This window comes from Panthera uncia, chromosome F2, assembly GCF_023721935.1.
Source record: "Panthera uncia isolate 11264 chromosome F2, Puncia_PCG_1.0, whole genome shotgun sequence".
Lineage (NCBI taxonomy): Eukaryota > Metazoa > Chordata > Mammalia > Carnivora > Felidae > Panthera > Panthera uncia.
The window spans coordinates 55,122,882-55,137,072 of record NC_064812.1 but is presented as its reverse complement, the minus strand read 5'-3'; the positions used below and the strand labels follow the sequence as shown (position 1 = coordinate 55,137,072).

The following is a 14,191-nucleotide window of genomic DNA, read 5'->3' as shown; positions in this document are numbered from 1 at the left end:
TAGTTTTTTTTTTTTTTTCGCTTTCAAAAATATATATTTCACTAAAAATATATTATTTATGGAAACATTTAATGGGTTTATTTATATTTTAAGTGAATTAATAAATATTTTTAAAAATTTCAGTTTTAATATCATATGGTAAATATGAGCAGATATAACCACATAAACAAAAACTCACTACTGTTCTTAAAAATTTTTGAGAATGTAATGGATATCTGAGACCAAAATGCTTCAGAAACACTAATGTAGACTAAGCCCTAAGCACACAGTAAACTACTCAGGGGCTTTTAACACACTTTGCATGATTTCATAAAGAACAATTGAGAAGTTATGTAATTGTATTTGTATATGGGACAGGAAGAATTTTCTTTCTCTTTTAAACTTAAAAGAGATCATACCATTCATATTAGAGAGAAGACTTCAGTGCTTGCTGATGGCATTCTCTCCATTCTTTCTTCCAAGTCTGTGAGTCTCATTTCATGTGTCCCCATTTACAGGAGTAAAATTAGCATGTTATCCAGTCACCATTTGGCTCATGACTCAATGTCACTATAAAAATCATTTTAGCAGCTTCATAGGCCCAACTTCTTTTAGGATACACATCTGTGTGGAATGCTTCAATTTGTTTAATATAGGAGACGTAAGTACATACTTTTCCTATCCTCTTGCAATCTGTCTAAATCTGTAAAATCTGCTAAGGTAAAATCTTTTGGTTTATTTTTGCAAATAATTTGTCCATATGATATTTAAAAAGGTAAAGAGCATAAACAAGGGGAAGACCAACATGAATCTGAATCTCAGTTCAGAAATCCATTATACAAATGAAGAATTTTTAGAATACAAATATACTGTTTCTTTTGTTAAAGAGTGAGAAAGTAAGATTTTTTTTTTAAGAAGGGGGAAAGAAAAAGCAAGCTTGTTTCTTAGTTATGAATTTTTATTGGATTTTTAGATATCAGTATTTGGAAATTTATGTTTTATAATTTAATTAATCTAACTTTAAATGGTGCATTTAAGTAATAAAATGTTTTTTCTCTCTCTCTCTCTAATCAGACTGTGAATATTAAAATAATTGGCTGTTTTCTATAACTGGATAAAAAAATAACATTTTATCTTGTTTGTATCCAGTACTACCATTTTGTGGTATCTACAAAATTCTAATTAAAGCAACATAAACAGGAAACTCTAGTGAAGCCCACTTTTGGTAAATTTTGCAGGTTTTATTCTGATTAGTTTTTTTTATAAGGCCATGTGTGCTAATTGCTACTCTTTTAAACGTCTACCAGCTGCTGATATTTATTAGATTTTTTTAAAACTTTTATCATTATTTGGTAGGTATCAATTAGACATAATCATTTGGCAATAGGTTCCCCAAAATATCTAAGCAAAACTACAAGTCATTATACAGTGGAGTATTCAGTGTAAAAGATATTTCCGGTCTCTGATAGTCATAGCACTAAACTGAAGAGCTGTGTCTAAATGTTTAACTGAAAGAAAAAATAACATAGCTACCCTGCATGTAAAAATAACTTTTTGAGCACCTAAGGGGAATTCACTAAAAGAAATATAGTCATGGAAAGAGAGAGAGAGAAAAAGAAAGAGAGTTCATAGCATCTATATATTTTGTCTAAAAATATAATTGTATTCTTCATTCATGTATTTATATGTATGCTATTTGTCAGCTATTTTTCTTTTTACTGAAAAATAAGTCTATTGTCCGGAGAAATAAAATGTAATAAAAATGAAATGCTACTTTTGTGATAACTATTGTTATAATAATAATTATAATGGCTACCATAATTGAATGTCCAGTACTTAGCGTATCAACCTAGTAAATATGTTTCATAAGTGCTTAAGGAGAGGAGAAGTTTATAGGAATAAACTCTTCTCACAATCATCATTAGTGTCTTTCAATCCAATTGAAAGCCATATATACACATTTTAAAGGTGAGCACAATATACATTTACATATGTCATAACCCTGTTTCTTATTTCATGTTCATGGTACTTAAGAGAATACCATGTGAAAATTCAAATTAAGTTGTTGGCTCCCCCCTTTATAAATAGAAATACTGCCAGGATCTTTTAACATTCCCAGATATACAAATCATTACACAGTATACATTCTTTTTAATTCATATCTTCTCATGGAAAATGTCACCACTTTTTTCTGTCTCATTCTTGACATTTCAAATCTCCTTCAAACTACTATTAGCAAAGTGAATAAGATACTAAACCCCCACAGGCACATGTATTATTATGACAGTCTACCAAGAAAAATGATAATGGCAAAAAAAAAAAAAGGATTTTGTTGCAAAATACAGTACCTTTTTATGCAAAACCCATCAACCTGGGTTAAGTCATAGTTCTGTGTATTATTTAGCAATCACTTACTATTTCTGGGATTTATTTTCTTCATCTGAAAATGAGGATATTTTTGGGAAATAATACCAGTTGTGCTTTTTTAAAAGCCTGAGTTTTAAAAAGCCATAAAGAGACTAAGAGTGAAAGACAGTAACAGTGATTGTGGGATGAATTTATTCCTGTAACTCACCTTTCCTGAAACTTTTATGACATAACATTTATTAGGTTGATGTGCATGTGAAACTCTAAATCATCAAAGTAAGGTAGAACCTAGATACTGTGTTGGTTAATTGGTGGTAGAGTAGATAATGAAAATATCTTTATAACTAAGTAACATTAAACTACTCCAAGGTCAAAATCTTTATCCAAACTCATAACTTACTCGCATACAGGCAATCTGGTAAAACAGAAAAAGTAAACTGGGACTTTCTAGACCTTCATTCCAGAACTTAACTAACTGTTAAGTGAAGATGGTCAGACCATAGAACTCTCAAGTCCTCAGATTATGTACATGTGAAAAATTCTGGATTTTTAGGATTTGGTAATTTAGTATAAACAGGGAAGAGGGAGGTTCTCTGTGGCTACTAATGAAAGATGTAATATATTTCTTCTTCATTGTTCAATTCTATGCAACATACTTTTATCTAGCACTGACTTTGTGCAAAGGACTCTACTAGGAATTGTATGTAATTAAAACATTAAAATGTAGTTCCTGTCTTGTCAGAGCTTGTGATCTGTCTAGAAGAAGACAGTGCTACTTAGAATTTAAGTGCCTTGTACAGGCACAAATCAAGGCCAGTGGGAATGCCAGCTGAGGAGACAGGGGAAAGAAGACAGAGAGAAGATGGCATTTGGCTGAATTTTGAGGGCTAAATCCATTTCACTGAGCAGATTTGTTAGAAGAAGGCATTCCAGGTGGAATAACAGACTTGAGCAATACACCAGCAGAGAAGCTCTGGAGAAATAGTGTATGCTATTCAGCAACATACGAAGTATGAGAGCTAGTAGTTGAAGTTAAAGCAACAAAAGTGGGTTCTTTCCAGATTATGGAAAAACTCAGCTATAACCCCAGGACGAGCTTTTCCTGTTTTACAGAAAGTAAATATGAGTGACATCAAATAAAAATCAATATGACTTGGCAAGTTATTAGACATGGATATCAAGTGAGAGAAATAAGCAAAAGTATGCTCCAACACAGTGTATTGGTGAGGCCAGTTTACTCTATTTGTGTTTTGTTGCTCTTTTTTATTGAATTTGAAATGCTTATGCAAAACCAGGTGAAAATACCTATTTAGCAGGCAGTTGACCTTGTGTGTGAGGAGCCTGGGAAAAAGAGATGCATACTTTTGCATTATCCATAGTGAGGAATCAGAAGCCTCAGGATTAGATGAGTTATTCAAGTTAGAAAGAAAAAAAAAAAAAAAAGGTCAAGGACTGACCTAAGTTCCTATAAAAATGTCCCCTAGGAAAAGAAATTTGTGAAGAATACCAAAGTCAAAATAGGATGAAACCAGGATAGTAAGATGACAGACTGTTTTATTTGTTTGTTTGTTTGTTTGTTTGTTTCAGCACCTATCCACCAGGTGCCAAACCAGGATAGTAAGATGACAGCACCTACCCACCATGTGCCAAACATTGTGTTAGGCTCTTTAGATACATGATCCACATAAATTCTCATAGCCACCTTGAAAACTAAGTATATTTATCACAGTTTATAGATGAAACACTAAGTACAGGAAGATTAAATATAGCATAACAACTAAATGGAAAATCTAAATTCAAATACAGATGGCTATAATAATACTTATGACAATACCTATAATAATCTTGCCTCTGTAGTTTGCTGTAAGTGGTAGGGGAGAGTTTCAAGGAGAATGTAACTGGCAATGTCATATATTGTAGAGAGTTCAAACAGGATGGGCACTTGCAAGAAATTTTATAATTAATCAGTTACTTAATGTTAATACAGATCATTTCAAAGTAATGTCCATAAAATATTCTACATAAAAGCCAATGGAATATGGCAATTCTAAAGGTTTGTTCAAGGAAAATGAGAAATAAAAGTAGCTGAACCCTTGTGAGAAGTTTAATAAAGGAAAGAGATGGTAGTGCAAAGAGTTATAAAGATTGAGAAAAGAATATTTGGTTAAATGATTGGTTTAGTTGTTTTGATTTTTGTTTTGTTTTGTTTTTGCTTTTTTTTTTTTTTTTTTTTTTTTTAGTAAGGGGACTTGAACATGCTTACAAACTTACAGGAGAAATCCAGGGGAGAAAGAAGACTCAAATTATTGACGAAAAAAAATTATGGATGGAGCAAGGTCCTACAGGAGGTGATAAGAAACAGAATCAAGAGAATGCCTTAGAAAGTGAGCAGCTAGTTCATCTAGAAAAGAAAGAATAGCGTTTTACAGAGAAATGTGTTTGAGACAGGAAGAAAGTTAAGAGAATTTACAGCAGATGTCCTACATTTTCTCAGAGAAAGAAGATGCAAAATCATCTCTTAATGCAGGGGGTATCTGGTTGTGTGGCCTGCGAAGCATTTGGAATCCTTCCCACAGAGAAAAGCATAAGGAGGAGTCAACTAGAGGTGAACAAAAGAATTTCTGAACAACCAAGAGTGTATACTAATAATAGAGTCAAAAATTTTCAGTTGAGCCAATTGGCACAATTTTGTAACTTTTTCTGGTAACATTTAGCTACCCAGGTAATGAGATCAGAGAAAGTGCACCATGCTGTTTTCCTAGGTGAGGCTTAGGAAAATCAAGGTGAGAGTAGGTCAAATGGATTTCTTGAGGCTAATAAGAAATGGTCAGCAATTGATCCAGACTGGACCTAAAGAAAGCTAAAAAAAAGTTAAAGGAATTAAAGATTTTACCAGTGTGAAGAACAGATTCATTAAGAGTAAGAGGGGAAAAAATGGCAGGTGGTTATGACCACAAAGGGAATCTCCAAATTCATAATTTTAGAAATGCGATAGTTTTGAGTGATCATTGTTTTTACAGCTTCACTTGAGCTGTTATTAACTATCATGCCATTCAGCTCTCCCATTACTTATTAGAAAATGGAAGACCAGGAGGTCATGTGATTTTCAAAAGTCACTCCATGACTAAACCCAGGATCTTTTGGGGAGCATTTTGAAATTTTAATAAAATAATAACCATTAAAGCATATTCCCTTACAAAATAATGGTACGTATAGTTAGTGAATGGAAAGCAATGTTATCCATAATATAGTCACAGTAAGCATGTAGTATACATGTATTTCCTATTTCAAAAGTGCATTATGCTATTCCTCCCTCTTTCTTGTTTCAGCTTCCTCTTAAAGAAGCAAAATGTAACTTTTCTCCAGATTGAAAGAACAGCTCCTTCCTCAATATGCTTTGGGGGAACTAAACCTAAAAGAATGTGCTACTTACTGACTGCCATCCTAAATTAGTGTAGATGGCATCAAGTTATTTCAGAGTGCCAGTGTGCATGCCCATGATGATGTATGGGGTCCACCATTTTTGCTTCCCCCATATTTCTTACATTTTGAAAATATTCCTTTCTCTTGACTATTGATGCGTTTTTAATCTTAAACTACAGTAAAATGTAATTGGAATGTTTAGGAATAGGAGGGAAATTATGTTATTTTCAAGTTCTGTTTCAACAAATTAGTACAACAGAAGTTTATTGTTTTCTATATTACTACCCATTCCTCTTTTGACCTTTAGGGAAGGACATAAATTTAAACAGAAAATATTAAAAGATCTGCATTTGGTGGTATTCTGTTAATACACATATCATATTTTACCTTGAAAATATTTTTTGCATTAAGTCTTTAATTAAGTATGTATCACAAGTTTGGGGAAACTCACTTTCATTGACTCCTTTTTAAACTTGAAAATTTTATTTCGAAGATTCAGTCAAGAATATTATTATTCCTCTCAAACAATGACTTAACAAGGGGGACCATAAGGGAGCTGTTCTCCTGGACTGGGGGCAGTTATTTGGTCACTGACATTGATTAGACTTGCTGGTTAATAGTGCTAATAAAAAGCAAACTGAATTTTGGTCAATTTCATTATCATTCTTAGAGTCTGTAGACAGTGTAACTTGCATTCTGTTTATGTCTAGGATGGACCACTTCGATTCCACCCCCAATTTTGGTATGCCATTGATCTCAAGTTCTCTCTGGAGTTGAAGACTGACTAAAGTGATATTAGAGAAGGAGAATTTTATGATCTAAACCAATACAAGTTATGGTATTCAGGCCAAATCTGCTCTTGCTCCTATTTTTGCAAACACAGTTTGTTTATTACATGTATTTAGCACATTTACTTTGACTATTTTTGCCTTATAATCACAAAATTGAGTAGTTGGAATAGAGACCATATAGCCCTCAAAGCCTAACGTATTTACCGTCAGGCCTTCACAGAAAAAATTCCCTGACCTTTGATCAAGAATTAAAGCATTACTTGCTTTTTGAACATGAAAGCAAGACAACTATTTAACATTCATATTGTAGACCAGTAAGCTAACAAGCATCTTTGTTAAATGTTATCATCGACCAACATTATATTTACCTATTAGTTTTTCTTTGTTTTGTAGTCCCTGCTATGTGGATATTTGTTAGCAATGACTGATGTGGAAACTACATATGCAGATTTCATTGCTTCTGGAAGAACAGGTAGAAGAAATGCAATACATGATATCCTGGTTTCCTCTGCAAGTGGCAACAGCAATGAATTAGCCTTGAAATTAGCAGGTCTTGATATCAACAAGACAGGTGAGTTGTTTGACACACATCTCTCTATGAACATGAGATGATTTGTACCATTTCACTGCATAGGATTAAAACATGAAAAACTACCTTTGAAAATAATTTAGTAGAGTTATAAACAATCTTAGACAAGATAAAAGTCAGAGACTAATCCCTTAGTCACTCCTATTTCATTTTCAGTGACTTCTCTTTATAGGGTTCCCACTCAAATGCAGAATCCTTAATCTGATTTTACTAATGCAATGAATAAAGCACATGGGTTTTAAAAAATCCTAATCTCTATAAAAGCTCTGAAATTTCTATGTAGAATATTTAACAAAGTTGGAGCTCCTACCTTTGACAATATTGGCCACCTATAACATTTCAATAACCACTTCAAAGGAAAAGGGTCTCCAGGATCAATTCTATTGAGAATGGGAGTAAAATAGTTTGTTATATCAATGTCTTAGGTAATAAGATCTTTCAGTTTTCTTTTCTTAATAGAATGGGTTTGTGGAAAATTTGTCTTATTATTGGGCCTTGGTGCTCTTCTTACCCAAGCAATCTAACTTTACCAATGGAAAAGTAAAGCAAATGTAGATGTCAAAGTACTTCTGAGTATTTAAATGAATCCCAATAGTTCTTTCACCCACAGCTTTTGCAAGTATTAAAGCTAAATGTATTTCTCTGACAAATCTTGTGCAAAAATAACCTTTAAAATTAAAAGAGGAGTTCACAATTAAGGAACCACAGTGTTGTGTACGTGAAAAGTCAGCTTCTGACTCATGATAACTATTCAGTACTTCTTTGCTATTAGAATTTTTATGGAAGAGCTTTCCAGTTATTGGAAAACTGAGTCAGAGTATATGTTAATGAAACAGCAACATTACCCTAAAATACCTAGGGACAGTACTTTATTCAATGGCTAAAGGTCAGCAGGTCACAGATTGGTCTTTTAAAATTCAGATTGAAAATAAAACTTAACATCACCACCTTGGAATATACAGACCTATGTATACTTTAGGTTTTGTTGTTTCCCTATTATTACTACCAGAAGTTGCTTCAGAAAGGATTTAGGGAATTATTGCAATTTGGTGGTATGAGGTAAGTAAAATTTTTTCTGTGGTCTTTGAGAAGTTGCTAATTAATTTCTTTTATAAGATTTATATTTTTATTTGTACATTAATATTCTGTTCTAAATAATATGCATTATTTTTAGCCACCCTCAATATATTCATAGTACAGTTACATTTCTTCTTTTTCTCCTCACTGAAATTGAAACTCAACAGCATCAAGACCTTTCTTATACAAGAGAATATATTAACTTGGTATATAGCAAATGAAATAATAAACTGATATTTTATATTAACAAATATAATAAAATAATTTTATATTTTATATTTTTAAACAGTTTAAAATAATTCAAATATCATTATGCTTCTAAATGTCTTCTTTTCTAAACATTTCTAAGTGTTAATTGCCATTCTCCAGGCTCCTGAAAATTTTTCTGTTTCTTTTTAAATCCTAAAGTCCAGAATCAGGCAAAATATAAGCGGTAGTAACTTTTTTTATTATTCTAAGTACAAAGAACTAAAAATAGTAACTGTACAACACTGACATATAATGACAAACAAAATATCAGTAGCTGAGTATTGTAAGGGACTTCCTCTGTAATTCATGAGTGTTTCAACTTCTTTTTAATTTATACTCAACAATATTGCTGTCCCATGTTTACATGACTTGTTAAAAAGCATCTATTTAGCCACACCTCTGTAATTGCAGCATTATGCTAAGAAGCCCTGGGAAGTGTCCCCAGACACCCAGAAATCACAAGCCTCATGGGAGCCAAGTTCCTCATCTTGTATTTATGCAGTCACTTTCATCCTTAAATATTCTACTGTCTTGCATCTGCCCTAATTTGACTTCATTCCTTTGGTTATTAAGAGCTTTTCCTATTTATCAAGTTCTTGCTGCATGCTAATCTACACATCTCACATTCAGGCCATCTGCACATCTTGGGAGGTTGTTCATTGTTGTAATAATGAAAGTAGTTTATGAACATGATATATAATATATAATGTAAACCCCGAGAACCCCTTTAGAACAGAATATATCTATATAAGAATATAGATATAGATATAATTTATGTAGAACTGCTTTTAATTTCTGGAAGTATGGTGTATAGTGAAATGTTTTGTGTATACTTGTTAAGAGTAAAAGAGAAATTGCCTTTCAACATTTCCATCTAAAGAAATGGAACAGTCCACTTACTTCTATCCATTTGAATTATGGTAACAAACATTTAGCAAACATTGATATAATTTACGTTATTGCAACGCCCAAAAATATTTTATCCACTAATATTTATTGGTTGCTTAATGATGAACTAATACATGCAAACATATGAATCTTTGAATCAAGGATTGCCTACAGCTTGTAAGTTTGAACTTTAGATAAAATTACCTATGTGAAAAGAAAGCATTATTCAATTTCAGTGCTTGCTATGTCATGAGCTGAGATTGCTGCTGAGGATGCTGGTTTTATTGGCATTGTACATATGTTCTATAAGGGCAGACCAGAGGCCATCATAACTGTTCAGCAAGGGACCGACCAGCTGACATAATGTCCTTTCATACTCCACTGTTGCTTTTAATTTAATTAACTAAACCTCCGAGAAATCAGCTGGTTATCAACAAGTACTATAAATAATGTAAAATGAAATTTTTAAATATTTCTTAAAATAAAACAGGAGTGAAATGGTAGACTTGCTTCTCATTTCTGATTTCTGCCTAAAATCACTACTGATTTCTGCAACCTGTGAAACTATTAAGTGCCATCACCTGACCTTGAGATTTCCTGGCTATTTATCAAAAGCATAGATGATCACTAACAACTATAAAAATTGAGTTATTATTTTGTGCTGTCCCAAGTTCTTAGCACCAGAATTAGCCAGCCCTTGAAACTCTTATACTGTTTTCTTCAGGAGAAATTGATCACCAATAAAATATACTTGTCTCTGTAGAATTTATGACTTTTTGAGTATTTCTGAAATTTTCAATATGATATATTAAGAGTTGGTAAATATAAGCAATAGCTTTTATTTGCCTTTACCCTTTTTTCATTGTTTCTTACAGAAGGTGAAGAAGATGCACAACGAAATTCCACAGAACAAAGTGGGGAAGCCCAAGGGGAAGCAGCAAAATCTGAAAGCTAACGCCCCACTTTGATAACTTCATCAACAGCTGACAATGTCTCAAATCTCCAGGCCTGGCTGGAATGAATTTGTTTCCAAGAGTGAAAAGGGGGGGAAAAAAATGGCTGTGCTGCATTGTAGGAATCTGCTCATTGTCATATTAAAAATGGGGGCAGAGGCTGTGGCTGCAGACAGACTTTTCTCTACCTCTGTCTTTAGCAATGGTTGAAATCATGTGGCTTGTGTTTGGATGTCATTTTTGAATGGATCCTTTCACTTGACCATATGATAAAATGCTTGTAGAGAGTAGCACAGACCTAGATGATGATTCTTCCTGTAGCATCTGGCCCCTCACAATGTCAGAGGATTTAATTGTGTTTAATTGCAAAAGGTTGGTTGAACCCCAGAGTTTAAATATCTCTGGTCCAAGTATTCACCCAGTAAAAGAACCATCCAGAAAGCACTGTTTTTAGCATTATGTATCTGTGTGTTCCTGCTGTGTTATTTACACTGTTTTGTATTGTACAATATAGACACTCAGCACTGCCCCCTTCTTTGATTGCTAATGACAAACAAAAACAATGTACGTTACTGTGAATTTTTATACCACTCATTTTTAAAAGGGCTGCCTTTTTCCTTCTCCACAGTATGGTGGTGTACACAGGATAGATCACAATTTTTTTTAACTTAATCTTTCCCTTTGATTCACTGTTGATGGATTAAGTCTAACCAATTCACCAAGAGTCCTTTGCTTTATTAAACAGGCATTTGAAAATATCCATTAATGTGAATTTTACTTGAATTCAGTCTGTTTGGTGTCTGCACAGACCAGAATTCAATCTGTAAATTTTGTTTTATTTTCCATTGTTGAACTTTTCCCACTAATATACATTTAAAAATTTTTTTAATTATGAGGATTTTGGAGAATCAAGATGGTGGGAAAGAGAATACAAGATAATTCTAAGAACAGGAAATATTTTGTTCTTATGGAATCAAATTTCTCAGTGCTGTATGGTACTATTTAAATTTGGAGGACAACTTATCTGCATGGAGCTGTAACAGATGGAAAAAATTATCTTGCAATCATGTGGCCACCAATCACAAAAGTAAAGCCCTTGCATTGTGTTTTCCATGTCTTTTTTCAGCCCTATCAGATACAAATGTTATTATGCACTTTTTAATGTTTGTAAACTTTTACTAATAATTAGTGTGAATTGCATTCTGATACAATAATAATTATCATTAGAAGCTAACAAAATCCTCATTAATACTGTTGATAGGCTCTGCTGTGTTTTGACATCATGGTTCTTATGTGGAAAGTTTCTGTGAGCTGTGTAATCCCTCTGGTCAGTATTATAAAATCACTTATCAGTGGTAATAAATAAGGAACCAGTAATATGCCAGTGGCTCATGGATTACTGGACAAATAAGTAACAGGAAGACCCTTTATAATAAAGAGCCCAATTAATTATCCTTGAGGTCTTAGATAGAGTCCCATATGAAGTAGGTTAAGCAGAATCTCCATAGATAATCTCCATGGACATAGTGGGAACTCAGCTCTCCTCTATAGCTGCATATAGGATGAAATTTACAGTATGTTCCAAATGAGTGGGATAAGGGCATTGGTATCATTTGTCCTCAATCATGTATTACTAGAAAAAAATGTCAATAGGGTGAGTCTCTCAGAAAATAGAAGGAAGACTAAATATTAGAGTACTTCATTCTAACCCATTAAGGTCCAAAGTACCCAGTTAAAATTCAAATAAATCCACCTATTAATAATCTTACAAGTGGGAAAAGAGGTTCCTGAGGCTTTTTTAGACAATCTCTCATAGTCCATTTAAAACATCCAACCCATAAAATCACTCTTTCAACATCCTCATTTACTATTCTCATAGCTTTCTTGTGAATCTAGGTAAAGTTCTCTCCATCCTTAAAGTTGTGGAATTCCAAACTGATTTCATGTAGTTTTGTAAAGTTTCGGTAAGACTAGTGCTGAGTGTATGTGGAGAGTTTATATTCCTATGTGATATATTATTATTAATGCATGTGGTGTCATGCTTGTCTTTGAATATATAATAGTGCTAAATTGCAAAGTCATATGGAGCTTTTTGAATTATTTTGACCTCTTACTGCTACTTTGTCTGCTATATTCAAACCCAGAGGCATTCCCAAGCTGGAAGATAAAAATCTACTTTCCAAAATGCCTACAACCTACAAATGTTGCTCAGCAAAAGTTCACAGTGTCTCCCAAATTGTACTGTAGTATCTTTTTCTTGCAAGTCAATAATATACATGGTATTGAATTTTTAAGGAGGAAAGGGTGGAAACTAAGACATTAGGTTTGATAATATGCACTTAATGCCTACTAACCAACTGACATTATGCTAATAACTTCTCAGCACATTTTCTTCCATTTAATTGTTTCTCAGACAATTTGATTAAAAAGGTAGTACTATCCCATTTCACAGATTAAGAAATTAAGTCTCAATAAACTATAACTTTTCCAAGTTTAAAAAGCTAATAAATGATGAAATTAAGATTTGAACCTATCTTGGTCTGTCTCCAAGGAGCTTTCTACTACACATGCCATAAAACTAAAGCCAATTTATAGAGCATATTTATTTATAAGGGAACATTTAGAGATGAAGTGGTTCATCCTCCATTGTTTTAGAGAGGGAAACTGAGTCTCAAAAGAAGGAATTGTCTTTCTCAAGGTTACCTAGATGAGTAATGACACAGATGTGACTAGATCACAGAAAGTGTACTTTTTTTTTAAAAAAAGAAATTCAATTAGAATTTATTTTTTGTGTTTTACTTGCCCCAAAATATTTTTCTGGCATGCAGTCTATAAATTTAACATGGTTCAGATTTTTTTATGTCCCATTCTACTCGCTTTGTTTAATTAACTAGAAATATGTATGACAGTTTCAGTTTTTCAACTCATTTGCAATAAGTATGAACTTGTCAAATTTACCTTTTATCAACTGTAAACATCCTATGCCAACATATTGCTATCATAATTTATAGAAATGTTTTTCCAATAGGTAATAGGCAGCCTTCAATTTTTAGGCAACACGCCCAAAACTGCTCGCTGTAAATGCCCTACACTTGAGTCTTACTCAGACACAGTAAAAATGCACCATTTTAGAAGATGAATGAGATTGCTCTTTCTCTTCAGAGAAGCAATAAAGGGTAAAGAAATGTAACTGCCAGGTAGCCAAGCTTCTGAGTGAAGCTTGTAGTAACAGGAAGACAATGTATAGTTACCAAATAAAAATAAGAAAGCATCTATGATTTATGATGTCTTAATAGGCCCCAAATTGTTCTTTAATTAAAGAGTGGCAGTCTCTGAAGTCATTGTGAGCTTGTATGACTTTTGTATTTAGTAATGTTGCATGCTCACATAATTGATATTAAAAGTAATACATTTTTTTCTGAAATGTGCATAGTCTATGAAGAGTATTTATTGAACATACACTATGTATTTGATCCTGAGAAAGTGCTGCAAGTGATAAAGAAGTTTAAAGCCTTCCTGTGGTGGACATACCGGCATTCTAGCCTCTTTTTCTGGGATTTTACTCCAATAATTTTTACCTCCATTCCACTCTGGTGGCCCACTTCCTGGACTTCATCATCTGCCAGACCCAACTGTTAAATCGTAAGCCCCAATATCACTCCTATCATTCTTACTTGCTCATCTGTAGGGCAGTAAAAGATTTTCAGTCAGAAGAAAGACCAGTGTTTATCAGAATCCCCTGAAAGTTTTACAACACTCTCTCCTCCACCCATATACATTCTCTCTCTCTCTCTCTCTCTCTCTCTTTCTCTCTCTCTCTCTCTCTCACACACACACACACACACACACACACACACACACACACACACACACAC

General features: G+C 33.2%; 1 protein-coding gene and 1 long non-coding RNA gene across 4 annotated transcripts in view; one reads left to right on the top strand and one right to left on the bottom strand.

Annotated features, from left to right (window-relative positions):
* The window catches only part of PKIA (cAMP-dependent protein kinase inhibitor alpha), a 95,522-nt gene extending 81,337 nt beyond the window's left edge, over positions 1–14,185 (top strand). Inside the window, exons 2-3 of the mRNA XM_049633638.1 lie at positions 6,954–7,131; positions 10,239–14,185. Of these exons, the coding sequence (XP_049489595.1) occupies positions 6,981–7,131; positions 10,239–10,318 (231 nt within the window). The 5' untranslated portion in view covers positions 6,954–6,980 and the 3' untranslated portion in view covers positions 10,319–14,185. The remainder of the gene's footprint in view (positions 1–6,953; positions 7,132–10,238) is intronic.
* LOC125924840 (uncharacterized) overlaps positions 1–14,191 on the bottom strand; it is a 581,404-nt gene that overhangs the window by 516,988 nt on the left and 50,225 nt on the right. The window lies entirely within an intron of this gene.